Source organism: Marmota monax, unplaced genomic scaffold, assembly GCF_021218885.2.
Source record: "Marmota monax isolate L192 unplaced genomic scaffold, Marmota_monax_Labrador192_F-V1.1 WCK01_AAM20220418_F8-fsc00106, whole genome shotgun sequence".
NCBI classification, from domain to species: Eukaryota; Metazoa; Chordata; class Mammalia; order Rodentia; family Sciuridae; genus Marmota; species Marmota monax.
This window is the reverse complement of record NW_026695218.1, coordinates 7,373,246-7,390,480: the sequence shown is the minus strand read 5'-3', so window position 1 is coordinate 7,390,480 and position 17,235 is coordinate 7,373,246. Positions and strand designations below refer to the sequence as shown.

The window sequence follows — 17,235 nt, the reverse complement described above, 5'->3', positions numbered from 1 at the left end:
AATGTATACATGTATCAAAACATCACATGGCACCTCTTAAATATGTGTAACTTTATGTGTCAATTTATTTTTATTTCAATTTTGCTCTACTAGGTTTCAAATTTTATCTTTATTTCCTGATGTTCTGCAATACTGGGTTATGTGTCAATTTTTTTTGGTACCAGGGATTGAACCCAGGGGTACTTAACCACTGAGCTACATCCCCAGCCCTTTTATTTTATTTATTGGTAAATTATTGAGAGACAGGTTCTTGCTGAGTTGCTTAGGGCCTCCCTAAATTGCTGAGGCTGGCTTTGAACTTGTGATCCTCCTGCCTCAGCCTCCCAAGCCGCTGGGATTACAAGGATGCACCACTGCACCCAGCTACGTGTCAATTTTTAAAAATGCTTACAAATTGCTTCGCTCACGGTATCTAATAAGTAATACTATTTCATAGGCATATGCATTCCTGCACACATATTTGTAAATACACATGAGAAGCCTTTAGAGACCAAATATATAAATGTATTTTAAAAGTTGACAATAGCAAGTGTTGGTGAAGAAGTGGAGCAACTGGAACTCTCACACATTGCTGATGGGAATGTAAAATGTGCAGCACTCTAAACAGCAGTTTGGCAATTTCTGATAAAGTTAAATATATATTTACCCCTACTTACCATGAGCCAGCAATCTCATTCCTAGTTATTTACTCAGAGAAATTAAAACATACATCCACACAAAAAAAATGTTCATTGCAGTTTTATTCATAATAGTCCCAAGCTGGAAAAAGCCCAGGTATTCCTCAACAAGTGAATGGATAAACAAATTCTGGAACATTCTTTCAACGGAACACAACAATAAGAATGGATGAACTACTGATACATGCAATAACACAGATGCATCTCACAAGCATTTTGGTCAAGGGAAGAAGGCTGCATGCTGCAGGATTCCATTTAGATGACATTCTGGAAACAGCAAAATTATAGAAACAGAAAATAGATGGGTGGTGGCCAGGGGCTGGGGTCAGGGGAATTGATTATAAAGAAGTGAGGGAACATGTTAGGGTGATAGGAATGTTTTATATCTTGATTTCAGTGATGCATACATGACTTATACATTTGCCTAAACCCATAGCACTATACACCTAAAAAAGGTATAAATTATGTCTTAATAAACCTGACCTTAAAAGTCATTAATTTGTAGGAAAGGAGAAAACTGTGCAGGGAGGATGATTAAAGGATCCTCTTCTGTTCTACTTAAACACATTTCTGCTGTTTGAACTTTTCCAATCTGGGACCTGGAGATCAAACCCAGGGCCTCACGAATGCTAGGCAAGGGCTTTACCACCGAGCTACAGTCCCAGCCCTATTTGAACTTTTATAACAAGCATATAATTTAGGTAATAAATTTGGTAATAATTTCATTAAGTTTTCAAATAATAACAACAACAAAAACACTGCATTTATCTTGAAGGGCCGTTGTGAGATCCAAATGAAATAATGTGAAACAGTATATAGCAGTCAATGAACTCTAGCTAGGTAGGCAGACGGACAATCCGTTACCTTCCTCTTGTTTCCTACCCACCCCTAACTCCTCACTCCTTCATCCCACCCTCCGTGGCCCTTTAGATGGCCCACACAGTCTGCAGTGACAAGGTACAGAAGCCAAGGGGCTTCTGTTGAGAGTGACAGCCCTGACTTACCTCAGTGACAAAGAGCGTGCGAGGGTCGATGATATCCAAGAAGTGCCTGAAGCGTCCGTAGAAGGATGTCTGCAGCAGGGTGGAAAAGGAGAGGAGGTCAGCGGCTGTACACACCCTGAGGACATTGGGAACACCCCTGCAGCTTGCCCTTATGATTGGGGACCCCAGTCTCAGGACTCCCCGTGGGGATGATGAACGCCCTTGAGGCCTCATTGCTCAGGGACCTGAAAGCAGCTTTCCCAGAGTTGAGGGTTTCCTAAAGTGGACTCAGAAAGACCATTCAGATACTTGGTGACTGTCCCAACTTCTTTTCCAGATGCCTCCCACTTTTCTCCCTCTCTCCCATTGTCCTGAGATCTAAGCTGACCCCTTCAAAAGCTTCCAAGCATCACTGGGAGCCATCTCCCCAGCCCCCCTGCCTTGCTTAGGAACTCTAGGGAGCATGAAGACCCTGCCCACCCCTGATAGGGCCCCTCTCTAAGATCCGGCTCTGCACTTGGGGGAAGATAGCCACAGGCAGAGCCCAAGCAAGACAGCACTGCACCCATGGCCCACGGGCCCTGCTTCAACCAGAGTCCTGGAACTGCTGTGAGGTGCAGGCCAAGGGACCAGCTTCTCCAACCCTGCCCCGGAGCAGGGGCCCTAGAAAAGGAAGGCTTTGTGCTAAGCAGGCCACCGGCATTCAAGCCCAGTGAAAGGAAACCAAGCAACACTGCTGCTGGGCCTTCGACCTGGGGACAAAGCCAGCTGGGCTAAGCCAAATTCAAGAGGAATAAAAAGAGGGTGCCAAGCTCAGAGATGAAGGGGAAAGCTGCAAACACTGGGGGTTCATGCCTCACTACATTCTGGGCTCTGCCCCAAATCCCTCCCTAGAGCCCCACAGCTCTCCAAGCCCTATGCTCTACATAGTGAAGAAAACAGGAGCTCCCACTTCCCTGCCCTTGCATTCAAGGACAGCAGCCCCTGCAGTCAGCTTCTTTCCTTTCCCTTCCCAATAAAGACCTGCAACAGGCCCTGGGTCACCAAAGTTCCTGCATAAATCAGACCCATCCCTCTGCTCATCCTGGCACCCCCTACACAGAGCAGCCTCTCTACCCGCTATTGCCACCCACCTCCAGGTACAGAACACAGACCAGAACAAGCCTCAGCAGCATTCCTAGCTACAACAATCACTTTTCCAGCCTCTTCTATAGCTCAAATGGCCCAAACCATTCCCCACTTAAAGCATACGTACATAATGCTCATACAATTGTCCTGGAAAAATTCTATCTCCAAAAACTCAGTCTAAGGAAACAATCAGAATGTTCAGAGATATGGTCAGAGGTACATGCCAAGGCTACATCATTAATCATCACCAAGGTGATGGTTGAGTGACATTCATTTATATGATTGAATATTATGCAGACATTTAAAATCATGCTTTCAGACCACAGTTATGACATGGAAAACTGCTCATGATTTTGTAAAATGTATAAGCAGTGGGATTCCAACTTAATTAGCCAGGAGATAGAAACAGATGGATATTAAATGAAGAGCAAAACTACCAAAAGACATCTAGACCCTGGTGAAAGGAACCAAGGTTCCCTAGGGAAGTGGCTGGTTCCAGGGCAGGGCAGGGATGGTATAAGATGAAACTGGTTGTGCTAGAAAGTAATGAAGTGCCATCTCCACCAAAGTGACAGGGACATGTTAAAAGGACCACGGAGGGGCAGATGGATATTTTGTGCCTGGAGACGTGAGAAGTGAATTGTGTCACCAATGTGGCATTCCGGAGGGACTGAATCTCATCATGGGGACCCTCAGAAAACTCCAGATTATGGAACATTTCACAAAATCACTGGCCTCATTCATCAAACACGTCAATGTCATAAAGACGAAGACTGAAAAACTGACCCACAGTTAAAGGTCACTAAAGAGATGGTCAAGTACATTGCGTGATGGGATTGGATCCTGGATTTGATGCAAGAATGTTTTCCAGAGTATTATTGACACAAGTGAAAAAGTTGGAATATGAATCATAGATTAATAAAAAGTATTGTATCCATGTTAAATTTCCTAGATGTAATAACTGTACTGTGGTTATGTGGAGAATGTCCCTATTCTTAGGAGACATCCACTAAAGAATTATGGGATGAATGTATGTAATCCACTTTCAAGTAGCTGAGGAAAAAGAACATGTATAAATACAAAGGTGGTCATATAACCTAAAAATGTAAGTACTGTTATTTATTTATTTATTTTATTTATTTATTTTTTATTTTTTTGGTACCAGACATTGAACCCAGGGGCACTTAACCACCGAGCCACATCCCAGCCTTTTACTTTTTATTTTGAAACAGAGTCTCACTAAGGTGCTTAGGGCATCACTCACTAAGTTGCTGAGGCTGGCTTAGAACTCGTGATCCTCCTGCCTCAGCCTCCTGAGTTGCTGGGATTACAGGCATGATCCACCATACTGGCTATTATTTTGTTTTTTACACTCTGCGGATGTCCTTGAGATCATGTATATTTGCTGTTTCTAGACTTTCTTCATCACCTAGACAAAGAAAACAATGAGGAAATGTAACAAAATTTTAAAAACTGATGGAGGTAGGTAAAGGGCAAAGGGAAGTTTTCCTACTCTTGTAAGGTGAGAGTTATAAGACACCTTTCCTGTACTACTGAAGGTGTTTCAAAGAAAAAAATTACAGACCATATTTTTCAAGATGCTAGATGAAAATACATTAAAATAATAACAGATATTGCCTCCGAGTAATAGGATTATGGGTGATTATTTCTATATCTTTTAAATTGCTTTTAAAATGAAAAAAACATCAGTATTAGGAGTGACATATAGAAGTAATATTCTGTTTTTTAAAATATATGTAAATTAAAGTACAAGCTGGTATGTTAAGTAATATACTCGACAATGAACTTCTGAAGGGTGTAGGATGTGGATAGTTCCTCCCTTATCCACCTTGGCTACCAGTCTCCTCACATACTTAGAAAGGGCTGTGCGGATACACTTGAATGGATGAGTGGGCTAGTGAGCATCCAGTGGCCTCCAAACTTCCTGAAGGGGATAGGGCAGGGCGGGGCGGGATGGGGCTTTGAAGGGAGGGTACAATTGAAAAGTCTGTGGTCCAAGAGGGATGAGGATGAGCAGGAACAGATGTGAGCAAAGCAACTTGGAAAAGATGCTCTAGCAGACACTTCCAGCCCCTGACTTGTCCTGTGGTTTTGATCCTGTCTCTGCCCTGCCAGCCCTCTTTTGCCACTTTCTACTTCAGTCACTGAGGGAAAAGCTCAGATAAAGCATTTTTGCTTCACAGACATCTGCAAACTCCTACTGAGCCAGGCTCCAGGAGCATCACCATGAACAAGCTCTCCAGGAACTCGGAACCATCGAGGAAGTCAAACACAAATAAGTAAACAAATAACTACAAAACACTGTGATCAGTGCCCAAATGAGGCATCACACAGTGCACTGGGGACACATAGGTTTCTTCCTAGAGAGGGTGAAGGAGGCACCCAGAGGAACTGACACTGGGAGGTGGCTGGTTAACCTAACAGAGGTTATACAGGACAGCATGAGGGCATGAAGGCTGCGATCAGAAACTGCAGATGCCTAGAGTCTCTTCACCCATTCACCGTTCAACTAGCTTCTGAAGACCTACTGTGATCCACACTGTGCTGAGCCTTGGGGTACAGCGAGGCTTGCTGAGAGTGGAAGAACAGGGAAGAACCAGGAGTCATGGATGATGTGTAGATTGCCAGTTCAATACTAATGTGTATTAATCAGGATAAGGGGAGCTAGAGGCATACTGTTTTAGTGGAGAGGAAGACAAGGATTCTGCATTGGTCATGTACATTTGAGGTCATTGGGCATTCCAGATGTAACTGTTCAATAAACACTTTGAAATACAGGCCTGAGATCCATGAAAAGGGTTCAAAGCACATTGTAATCCTAACCCAGCCAGCCTAAAACCCCCAGGGACCAGCCTTAACAAAGTCAAGTCTACTGAATTACTGCAACAAGGAAGGCTGCACAGCATGGTTATGACGGATGTATCACCAAAGGAAAAGATTGAGTTGATGTCCAATGTTATGGATAAAAGGTGGAGGGAAATTGAAATAAAGTAGTCCTTCGATTGCTCCTAACTCCCAGCAAAGCAAGGGGATGCATGGAAAGGGTCAAGCTAGGTCTCGACTGATAAGTGGACTTAGGGCCTTGTTTCCATGGAAACTATAAAGCTAAGATTAGTGTGGAGCTGGTCACCATAGCACATACCTGTAGTTCCAGCAACTCAGGAGACTAAGGCAGGAGCATCTCAAGTTCAAAGCCAGTCTCAGCAACTTAGTAAGACTCTGTCTCAAATTTTTTTTAAAAAAGGAGCCAGGGCACTGGGGATATAACTCAGGGGTAAACACCCAGGGGTTCAATCCCCAGTGCCACACACACACACACACACACACACACACAAAGACAAAGAAAAACTAGTGTGTAATATTGAGACCAGAAACCAGAAACTCATTTAAACCTAATCATTTTGGGTTATCTATTAGGTAAAGTGGCTTAGATCTGCCATCAAGAACTGGTTACTTCATTCCTAACGATATGATTAAAACAGCAAAGTCTCTGGCAATCCATGATTTTTAGATAACTCAAGTTCTCAATGAGTGCTTACTCAAAGAAAGGGGTCCTTCTGATACTTTGTAGCCTCAGCTAAGAAACATTATTTCTTTGCAGAAACAAAAACTACCTCTGTGTGTCTTCCCTGCCATGAATGGCAGGCAAGGTTTCTATTCTTTGAGTTCATTTTTATTTTCTCAATAATTTAAAATGTATAGTGCACCCACTCACCCCCACCTCTTAAATTCAGCCCATCTGAATCTAATCACACAGTGGACATTTTTTCCTTCCCTTTTTCTTTACCAGAGAATGAGTCAGTCAAACAATCCTTTCCCTTTCCCTTCATAAGGAAGGTGAGTCTGCTGATTCTTGGCAGGGACCCTGGACCTCCAGCAGCAGGTTGTCCTCTCCCTAGATGCAGCTCAGCTGGGGACAGCAGGCCTCTTAGTGGAGGCTGAGGGCAAAGGCCCAAGAAGAACTGACAGACACCTAGCCCCAGACCTCAAAATGATTGCTCTTTAGGATTAGAAATAAAATACTCACTGAACCTATAGCCCAAGGTAGACAGGCTGGAGCTGCAGGTGTCTTCAACCAGGCTGTACCCTGTCTGAATCAGCAGGCACTTCATGGCCAGGCCAGACACCCACGGATTCTGGTTCTATTGGTTTGAGTGCTCCAGGCTCCAGGCAGCAATATCGGTTTAAAAACCTTCCCAGGTGATTCTGGGAAGTGTGAGCTGCTCCACAACACAAACCAACCCCAAGCACTGCTCTCAGAAAGTCACTATAGCCTACGGGAAGGAAATGATTCAAAAAACTATCTAAAAGGCACTGTGATTTTAAAACTTCATATGAGGCAAAATATATGAGAAATTGCTCCTGGCCTCCGGACTCTCAGCCCACACAAATTTCATGTGACGAGCACATTTTCCTGCCCAGGAGTTCCCGGGGCCACAGAGTGAGCCCTGTGCAACCCGCCTGCTCTACGGAAATCTGCCACAGTCCACGTTGGACCCGAGCACACACACAGTTCACTGTCACCCTGGTCATCTTAACAGGAGGTGAGCTCTCTGAAGGAGTGAGGAAGCTTAAAAAATAAAAATAAATAGGCAGCAATTAAAAAAAAAAAAAAAAAACAAACTATTTTTGGATAGACTGAAAACAAATGGGAGGAGATCCATGTTTGTTCTTGTTCCTGCCTCGGCTCCACCTGCCGGATTAGATCTTACTCTGAAGCAAAAAAAAAGAGAGAGAGAGAGAGAAGAGAGTTCAGGGGAGGAAAAGGGCAGCAAAGGAGAAGAAAAGAGAGGAAGGCAGGTCTTAGAAGCTCCAGGTGCTGACTCTTCCTTTTCCTCTTCCCCCCTCCACAAGGCCAGGTGGGATAGTGCTTTAAAACAGATTAAAAAACAACAAAAAAAAAAATAGATTGCAAATTGGCAAGAGAAATGGGACAGAGGAACATGTTAAATAATACCAAAGAGATGCCATCAACCATATTCAGAATAAGGGACATCCTACAGGACAAACAACCCAGTTTCTGCAAAAAATAAAGAGGGAGAGAGAAATGAATATCAAGAGACAAAATAAACATGAACCAAATGTAATGTGTAGAGTTGACAGAAGTCTCATTCAAACAACAATAATTTAAAAAAAAAAAAAAAAAACCATTTAGGGCCGGGCGGGCGTGGTGGTGCACACCTGTAATCCCAGCAGCTCAGGAAGGATTGCAAATTCAAAGGCCAGCCTCAGCAATTTTGCAAGGCCTTCAGCAACTCAGCAAGACCCTGTCTCTAAATAAAATATAAAAAAAGGCTAAGGATGTGGCTCATGTTAAGCATCCCTGGGTTCAATCACTGGTACCAACACACACACACACACACACACACACACACACACACACATTTGGTGACAATTAAAGAAATGTGAAGTCATTAAGATTTAATTGTTTCAGGTATGTGAAGGGTATTATGGTTATATTAAAACTAATTGAGAAGCCCTCTGATATGATGTGATACAGAGAGCACTTTATCTCTGCAATATTCTTCACCCAGAATGAGGGACAGTCTATAAAATATCCTACCAGCACTTGCTAAAATCATCAAGGTCATCCAAACAAGGGAAGTCTGAGAAACTTACAGATCAGAGAAGACTAAGACATGATGACTAAATATAATGGGCTCCTAGAACAGAAAAGGGACATTGATGTAAAAAACATAGTGAAATCCAATTCAATCTGGAATATAGTTAATAGTAATATATCAATGTTGGCTTTTTAGTTTTGATAAATGTACCATGGTAATGTGAGGTACATCTTTCTAACTTCTATAAATCTAAAATTATCCAAAATTAAAATTAATTTTATTTAATTAATTAATCAAAAGTAGCTAGGGGAGCTGGGGTTGTGGCTCAGTGGTAGAACACTTGTGGTACATGATTGTAATCCCAGCTACTCTGGAGGCTGAAACAGGAAGGTCCCAAGTTCAAGGTCAGCCTTGGCAACTTAGCAAGGCCCTGTCTCAAAATAAAAGATTAAAAAGGCTGGGGATATGGCTCAGTGGTAGAGTACACAGGGTTCAATCACTAGTATGATAAATGAATGAATGAACACAAGCCAAGAGTCCTTAGTTTTAGAGGTATCCACTAGTAGGCCAATGAAATGCCATGATGTTTAGGATTTGCTTCAAAATAATTTAGTGGCTGGGAGTGGGGTGTATAGATGAAACAAAGCAGGCCTTAAATTGGTAATTATGGGGCTGGGGACATGGCTCAGTGGTAGAGTGCTTGCCTGGAAAACATAAGGCCTAGATTCAATTCCTAGCACCACAAAAAGAAAAGAAAGAAAGAAAGAAAGAAAGAAAAGAAAAAAACGGGTAATTGTTGAAGCTGAGTTATATGTAGAGGTTCAATGACTGTCTCTCCAGTTTTGTACATTTGAAAACCTCCGAAATAAAAGAGTTGGCAATAAACAAATATGAACTCTGGAGCCAGTCTGCCTATAAGGTCATCTAATCTGTTTATATGTTACAAGTTTCCTGCCTGTAAACTGGAGATCCTTGTACTCACCCCACTGGGTTGTGTAAATTTCATAACTCAACATGCATACAGGTTGGGACAATCTTAACTATCACCATCTTATGGAGAGAAAAACAGCCACATTCCAAAGTCCATTTATCACCCTTTTTCCACCCCCTGATCCTGCATGGTGTTCTTCCTCCCCTGCACTCCAGCACAAGGAGACTCTTAGGGGCGGGGGAGAAGAGAAGTTCTGAGGTGACTCCAGAAAGCAATACTTTGGTTCCAATTTCTACAGAAAGTAGTGAAACTAGCTGAAGAACAGAGTGGTGTTCCCAGCATTGGCTCTGGAAATGGACGCTAGATTATGAGCTACTCAAAGCAGGCTTCTGTCAGAATAGCACAAGGCAATAGGAGTATACATTGGACACCAACTGTATGCTAAATATTGAGGGCAGATAAAGATGACTAGACCCTAAAGGAGCTCATGAACCCAGGACGTCCAAGGCAGACAATTTTGTCTAGATTCACCCCCTTAGAGACCACCAACTCTGGGGTCTCTGAACTATCAAACATTCTCTCATTTGGTTGCAATTTAACAAGATTCCTAAGGGACAATGACCACTGCTCCAGACACAACCTAGTATGTCAAATTCAGGTCCACAAAACCCACTCAAGTATTTGCGGCACATTCATTTATTCACAAGTCTTTACTGAGCATCTTTGAAGTGCCAGACATAGCTGAGTCAATAGGGAGTCAAGGCAGACACAGTCCCTGATTCCATGGAATCTAAGGTCAAAAGAGGAGACAGACAGTAATGAACTAGTCATCCCCAAGTCAATGTATCCACTAGACAGTTGCTTTGCAGTAGCAGGGCACAGTCAACTCATCTTGGAGGCTTCCCCAAGGAAGTGATGCTTCACTAATTCATTAAGAATGAGGAGTGGTGTGAGATTTGAGGATGTGGGGAGGTGATATTCCAGCAGATGGCCTGGAGAGGGGGAAGTAGAAAGGCCATAATAGATTTAAAAGCTAAAAAGCAGTAAGTGTAGTGGGAAGGTTGTTACAAAGGTGGGTGGGTGGTAGGACTCAAGACAGAAGACAACAGGGATAGATAGACTGTGCAGAACTTTGGGCCCCTTCAGAGATGAGATCTTTATCTTAGGAGCAAGGGAAGCCACTTCAGGGTGTTTAAATGTACATGTGTGGGGGAGGGGGTATCATTTGATCAGACCTGCATTGCTGGGACTCTGCCACACAGAAGAGAGAGGGATGGGAAGAGGGCCAGAGTGGAAGCAGAGAAACCTGTCTGAAGGCTTCCACAATGGTCCAGGAAATAGATGAGGGGGGCTGGTTTTGGAGTCTAGCCATGGAGATGAGCAAATCTGAAAGTTGTTGCAGAGGTGAGATCATGGCCTCTCATAGTACTTATAGAGTGAGAGAGAGGAAGGGAAGTACACAGGCAAATCCCAGGTTTATGACTAGCACTTGGGTGGCAAGCTGAGCTGCTTACAGAGAGCCAGGGAAGAGTGTGGGAGGAGCAGGTTTGGAGGAAAGAGAAGATCCTTAACATGGATGAATCACATGTGCTCAGGCACTGTTCTTTATGCAGGCCACTATGCTGGACAGCTTCAAGAGCAAATGCAACACACACTTTACTGCCCAAAAGAGGGACCAGCAACAGCAGTAGGAACCAATAGCCTCCAACGTGCATCTATGGCTCCACAGCAAAGGGCCTAGTCATTAAGCCACTAAGAGGTACCCCATAAATATCTATTGGGTGACTGGATATTCCAAGGGCCACACACAGATAACAGGAACAAGGGGAGAAGTTTTTACTCAACACCTAATTAAAAGCCTAACTACCTACATAACACCACAGGGTAATATTTTCTCAAAAGACCTACATGAGGTTTGAGACCAAATGACCACGGTGTAGAGAACAACAGAAAAGACTTCAGGGAAAGGTTGTGGTGGTGGAAAAGTCTTTGTGGGTGGCCAAAGAGGCTTCCAGGAAGGAATCAGCTACCTGACTTTATCAGACCAGGGGGGAAAAACACCACAGCTAGAGATTGGCCTAAGCTTGACTGAAGGATGAGCAGAATGGGAGATGTAGAAAGGAATGAAGGGTCACCCCAGGTGAGGCAGGAGAACCCCACCCCCAGTTTCGCCATAGGTGGCATCTTACACTAGCAGAAAGATGACAGTATCTTCTCAGATACCTACATGCTGAGATGATCTATTTTTAAAAACAATCTAGTCCCATTTAAAACCCCCGGGGACATTTTTTCAAAAGGATAAGGAGAGCAGTTCCTTAATTATCATTAAACCTCAAGGCTGGATCCAGTCCCCCTCCCACAACTGCAGCCAAAAAAAGAAAAAAAAGAAAGAAAAGCAAGCAAGCAAGCCACTGCACCGACCTTTGTACCATAGCCTTTCTTCCTGCAAAGTTCTTTCTGGCTCCTCTGCCACCCACCCCACCCATCGCAATCCCCGGTTCCCTTTAGCTGAGTCTCTTCGCCCTTTTCCTAATAAAGTGCGCTTCTTCAGCGCTGGAGACAGCAGGGCCCCAGGGTCTGCGGAGTGGGAATTGCCCCTCCTAGGCTCCGGTCTCCCGGGCCCAGACAACACGTCGAGACTGCAGGTTCCATCCCTGTCATGGTACCCGAGTACCAAGTTAGCGGCGCCCAGGCGGGGGTCCAGAAAGAAAAGAAACACAATCATCGTGCCCAGAAGAGTCCGAGTGGATCTGGACAGAGCCAAACGCCCCGTGGTGCCTGGGCCGGGGTACCGGAGGACTCAGCGAGGGAAAGGCTGGGGCTGGTTCCCGGGTCCACGCACCCTCCTAGGGACTGCGGCCCCAGGGGATGACACAGCGTTTCCTCCGCACCCCTGGCTCTCCAGGTTTGTCCCAGCTCCATCTCTGCGGGGCACCGGCCAGCCGACTCGCTGCGTCAGGGAATTCCCGGCTGGGGGATGGGAGAGGCCGGGGAGCCGCAGAACTCGGCACGTGGTCCCACCCTGCGGTGCAGCGCGGACCCCACTTGCGGGTAGAGGAATGGAAGTATGATCGCGAGGTGCGGGAGCTGCACGGCGGCTCAGCCTGCAGCTCGGAAGGAAAGTCAGTCCTAGTCGGGGGAAAAGTTAGAAGGCATCCTGGCCACGCCAACTTCTCACCCAGGGCCGGGCCCGAACTTTGCACCGGGAGTGGGCGGCTGCACAAGCTGGAGCGACCCTGCAAAAGCAGACCGGACCCGGGCGCCCGGGAGTCCGGGCCTCGGTCGTCAGTAGCCAATCAAAGAGCGCCTCGGGCGAGAAGGACTGGAGGGCGCGGGCAGGAGAGGAGTGACAGAAACAACCGCCAATAGGAAGTCAAACTGGGAGTCCTCGCCCGGCCCATTGACCAATGGGAAAAGGGTGGTTGTGGCCGAGGTCCCCGCGGCACTAACTGCAGGCTCCGGTGGCCGCGGGTCGGAGACCCTTGGGCTAAAGGGGACTTTGGAGGGGAGTTTGCCAGCCCTTCCTATGCCACCCGCCGACATGCAGATCACAGCTCCGGTCCTCACCTGCTGGAAGCGGGGTTTACCCAGTTGGAAAGGCGGTGCATCGGTCGAAGCATTAGCGGCACTAGCTGCCGCCGCTGATGCTGTAGTCGCTGTATCCGCCATGGCCACTGACGCCCGCAATCCCCGGCCCTTTTAAAATGTCCCTCCTCGGCCCCCGCCACAGCTGCCTCTCCCGATTGGCCATGAGCAACCGCAGCAAGCAGGGCGCGCAAGGGGTTGTGGGAAGTGTAGTTTTTCTCTTCTCAGAATCTTGACAACCTCAGACTGCGGAGAGTTGCATCCACGCAGCCTCCGTCTCGGTGTTGCAGGGGTCGGTAGTACGGGAAAGGTATGTAAGCATGGCCCTGAGGTTCCGGTAGGGGAACACCGGGCGGCCCCTCGCTAGTAACCAGCCCACAGAAGTTTGGGTTGATGTCACAGAAGTCGTGCCTGAAGCAGCAGCCCAGAACAAGGGCCCTCCACCAATGGGTCTGACCCAGGAGTAGATGGGCAAGGACTCCAGGTGAAGTGGGGGTTAACTGGGAGGGCTTTCTGCAAGGACTTGCAATGCTGAATTTTCCTACAGTTGCTTGTATCACCACCCTACCTCCCACCCTGTGCTCTCCAGTCATACTAACACTCGGTTCCCAGAGTAAGCTGGGCTTTTGACACCCAATCCTTAATGCCCTCCACCTTCTTTGACCAACCAAGAAAGATCCCTCCTGGGCCTTACTTCTTGGGAGGAAGAGAACTGTCGGGGTGTGGGAGGGAGGTGGGGGGAGCCCGCTGAAAATAGGGTTAAGTAGCCTTGCAAGTACCAGCTCCAAGGACTTTAGATAAGGAGCAACCCCAGCAAGGATAGTAAACACTTCTACATAGAGCAGCTTAAGACTCCTTGTTGAATTTGGTCAGTGAACCAGACTGGGGGTATAAGGGGCTGCCTGTTTCACCGAAGACAGTGAAATTATTTTGGACTTGACTCTGGGAAACCTCACTTTGGGTCTTCTTAGTCTCAGGGTAAAGTGCAGGGTTGGCTCATGTCCGCCCAAATCTTTCTGAACCCTGCATAGGTTGTAGCACTAATGGCTGAGCAATAAGAAACAGAATTTTCCTTTAGCTGAAAAGAGAATCTAGCTAACTATAAGAAACAATTGTGTTTTGGATTTGTAATTTATCTCCCCCTACTAGACTTGACAAAGTAGCTTGAGAACAGAATTCAAGTCTTGCCATCTGTATTTCCTCACTGTACCAATAAACACGGCCATAATAGATGTCTAATTAATAGAGATCCTGTGAGTTGGTGAAAGATTGAGTCCCAGCCATTGGGCAACACTGTACTACTGCCCTGTGATATCATCGGTGAACCCCACCCACTTCAATTCAAGGCTGCCTTCTTCCACAGGCAGTCTCCTTCCCACACTCATTCCAAAACAGGAACAAGACAGACCACCTGCAGTATGTGAAATTTTATTCTTCATAAAGTGCTTGAAACATGAAGAACAAGCTCTTTATAAACAGAGGAGTTACAACTAGGAAGACAAACAGCTAAGCAGAATGGTACCTGCTTCCTGACCACCCCACGGCAGCTCTTCTCCATCTTGTGGCCAGAACAGAAACATCAAACAAGAATCCTGGGTTTCAATTCAAACCTTCTTCTAAAGACACCCCTGCCCTGAGCACATGAGAGGCCCAACATCAAGGATGGTGAAAGATCAGGACTGGAGCTGGGATCACCTAGAGCCCAGAGGAATACCTAGTAGGGGAGTGATCTCCTTACTCGAGAGACACCTCTACCCCCAATCACTCCAAAAAACATAACTGAAAATCTGGACACCTATGGATACTTTTCTCAGCTATGCTGAGTGGACATTAAAGATGTCAACTCTGCAGGGGCTTTCCCCCATGTATGGGGCTCCTGTGCATCCTGGCAGAAGACTGACATCACCCACAGAGCCCATCTCCTATGAGGCCTTCTGAGTGAGCCCACAGGCTCTCATGAAGAAGGGAGCCCCAGAAGGGCTCTTGCCTCTTCAATGGGCCAAAAGTACCCTCCTTTGGCATCTTCTCACCTCCCACCCTTTGCTAATGCAGGATGCCCAAGCCACCAAAGGGTCCCTGCAGATGTCATGGGGATAGCCTACTATGCTTTCCATAAGCAAACCAGGGGCTGAGCCAAAGGGCAGATACTTCATTTCAAAGTGCACTGCAGCCAAGCCAGGCAAGGTGCTGGGGATGAAGGGACAGGCCAGGACAGAAGCTTAGTGGATAGGTGGGAGGGCAACAAAGGCTTTTTTCTCTATGTACAGGTGTCTCCTAAGGCATAGTGTGCCCTCCCACTTCCAGAGCAGCCAACTGCTGCTTGGTTGAGGCCTGACAGAATGAGAGTGAGCAGAGCAGCCTCAGGCCTGCTCCCATCAGAAGTTTTTATCCTAGGATCTGCCTAGGAGGGAAATGGGCAAGACGGCAGGAAGGCTGAGGAGGCAGCAGCACTTGGCCAGGCTCTTAGCTGAGATTAACTCTGGGAAGGGAAGAGCACAGAGCAAGGCTACCTCCAACCCCTCTTCCCCTTCCCAGAGCCACCCCCAAGTGCTCAACAGGAGGAGGATGCCACCAGGAAGGAAAGGTCTACATCCAGAGGCTCTTGACCCCACCCGCAAAAGGCACGTTTTAATTTGTTTCCAAAAGTTCAAACCCTGCAGCAGCACAGAGTTTTGGCATCTGGACAGACAATAAGAACAGATGTGGAGGCTTCATCCCCAAAACAAAAGCAGCCCAAAGCTCAGACCTGGACAGGTCCACACATCAGAGGTGGGTGAGAACCTGAAAAGCAAGGAGCTCTCCCCTGACCCAACCCTACCTCCACAGTCACCCATGACACTCAGTGGAAAGTTCCAGAGAAGGGCAGGGAGCAGCCTGGAGAGCACACAGCACCACCTCCATCTATACTGCACCCCTGATGCAAGCAGCTCCAAACAGAAACAGACTCAGGACGCAGCAGAACAGACCAGGCCACATGGGCTCCCTGCTCTCGGGGATGGGCACGGGGCAGGAGAATAGGCACACTGGCTGCCTACAACCTACAAACAGGCAAATTGGTCCTGTCCCAGTCCCAGCAATACTAGGAAATGAAGAAGATGAGGGATTGGCCATGGGAAGGAATGGCTGACATCCTTGGAGGATAATAAAGTCTGTGCTACAGCAGTCTGGTCCCAGATACCACATCAAACTGCAGCTCTCCCTGTTCCATCTTGGGGGCTAATTTCCCTATTCCAATTTCTTGGAGCCCCCAAAGCTAAGGGTTATGAAAACAGGCAGGTGGGAAAGACTGAGCGCTCCCAGAGACGCATGGTAGTAAAGGAACCTGAGGCTCTAACAGGAGTCCAAGGGCTCACTTCCAGCAGCCCCAGTAGAGGCAGGAGGGAGAGGGAGCATGGAGTGGCCAGGAAGACAGACTGCACCCCGTCCCAGATGAGAATGTGCTCAGCAGGAGGGAGGGTGGACGGACAGGTGGTCACAGCCCCTGTCTGGGTAGCAGGTCCTCACCAACCCTCTAGGGATGGGGACAAGGGAGGCTACTTGGGGGGCCCAGGGGGGATCTGCAGCAGTGTGGGTGAGGTCTCCATGATCCGCACCAGCAGCCGGTCAATGTAGCTCTCCAGCTCCTGCACATGCTCATCCCGCTGGCTCAGCTCCCGCTCCCGCTGCAGGAGCAGGCCAATGAGTTCGTCGTGGGTCAGATGGTAGTACTTGGCCGACTGGTCCAGCACAGCAGAGTCCTGAAGCCAGATGGAATGAGAATAAGCAGAGCAGCCCCTGGCCTACTGCCCACCTACACCCCAGTACCCCATCACAGGCCCCAGAGCTAACTGTTTCAGATGCCAGAGACGGGCTAACCAACTTCAGGACTGTGGCATGGGGACCTGGCCTGCTCACTCTTCCACCCTCCCAATGCTACAGGCCCCTCCACAGCACCATGTTCTGTCAGATTGCCCCTGGCACCCTGGGTCTCACCTTCAATCTCTTGGTGTCCACCATCTGGCCAAGCTGGGGTGCCGGAGCCACAGGCTGAATACCACCAGATGTGACTGTTTTGAGCTTCTCCAGCCCACTGCTCAGAGCTGTGCTCAGACTGGAGCGGGACTGCTTCCTATCAGAAATGCCCTCTGCAGGGACAGCACTGAGGGGCTTCACGGGGTGGGGACTGCAAAGACAGACAGAAGATGGGTTATGAGGGGAGAAGGGTGGCACTGGGAAGGTGGGACCACCTTCTCTGTAGAGCCCAAGGTCTGCTGCACAGCTGAGGTCTCTTGGGCAGCAGCACCCTGCATGCCTCAATCTGCGTCCCACCACATGCCCTCTCCACATTTCATTCCCCCTTTGACCTA

General features: G+C 47.2%; 2 protein-coding genes across 5 annotated transcripts in view; both read right to left on the bottom strand.

The window, feature by feature from the left end:
- The window catches only part of Sfxn5 (sideroflexin 5), a 113,996-nt gene extending 100,966 nt beyond the window's left edge, over nt 1-13,030 (bottom strand). For both annotated transcript variants that reach the window (XM_046432375.2, XM_046432376.2), the window contains exons 1-2: nt 12,872-13,030; nt 1,682-1,750 (exon numbers count right to left, since the gene is read on the bottom strand). In XM_046432375.2, the coding sequence (XP_046288331.1) occupies nt 1,682-1,750; nt 12,872-12,973 (171 nt within the window). In that variant the 5' untranslated portion in view covers nt 12,974-13,030. The remainder of the gene's footprint in view (nt 1-1,681; nt 1,751-12,871) is intronic.
- Nucleotides 13,031-14,301: 1,271 nt separating this feature from the next.
- Rab11fip5 (RAB11 family interacting protein 5) overlaps nt 14,302-17,235 on the bottom strand; it is a 36,053-nt gene continuing 33,119 nt past the window's right edge. For all 3 annotated transcript variants that reach the window (XM_046432373.2, XM_058575135.1, XM_046432374.2), the window contains 2 exons: nt 16,862-17,051; nt 14,302-16,626 (listed from right to left, as the gene is read on the bottom strand). In XM_046432373.2, coding sequence (XP_046288329.1) covers nt 16,423-16,626; nt 16,862-17,051 — 394 coding nt within the window. In that variant the 3' untranslated portion in view covers nt 14,302-16,422. The remainder of the gene's footprint in view (nt 16,627-16,861; nt 17,052-17,235) is intronic.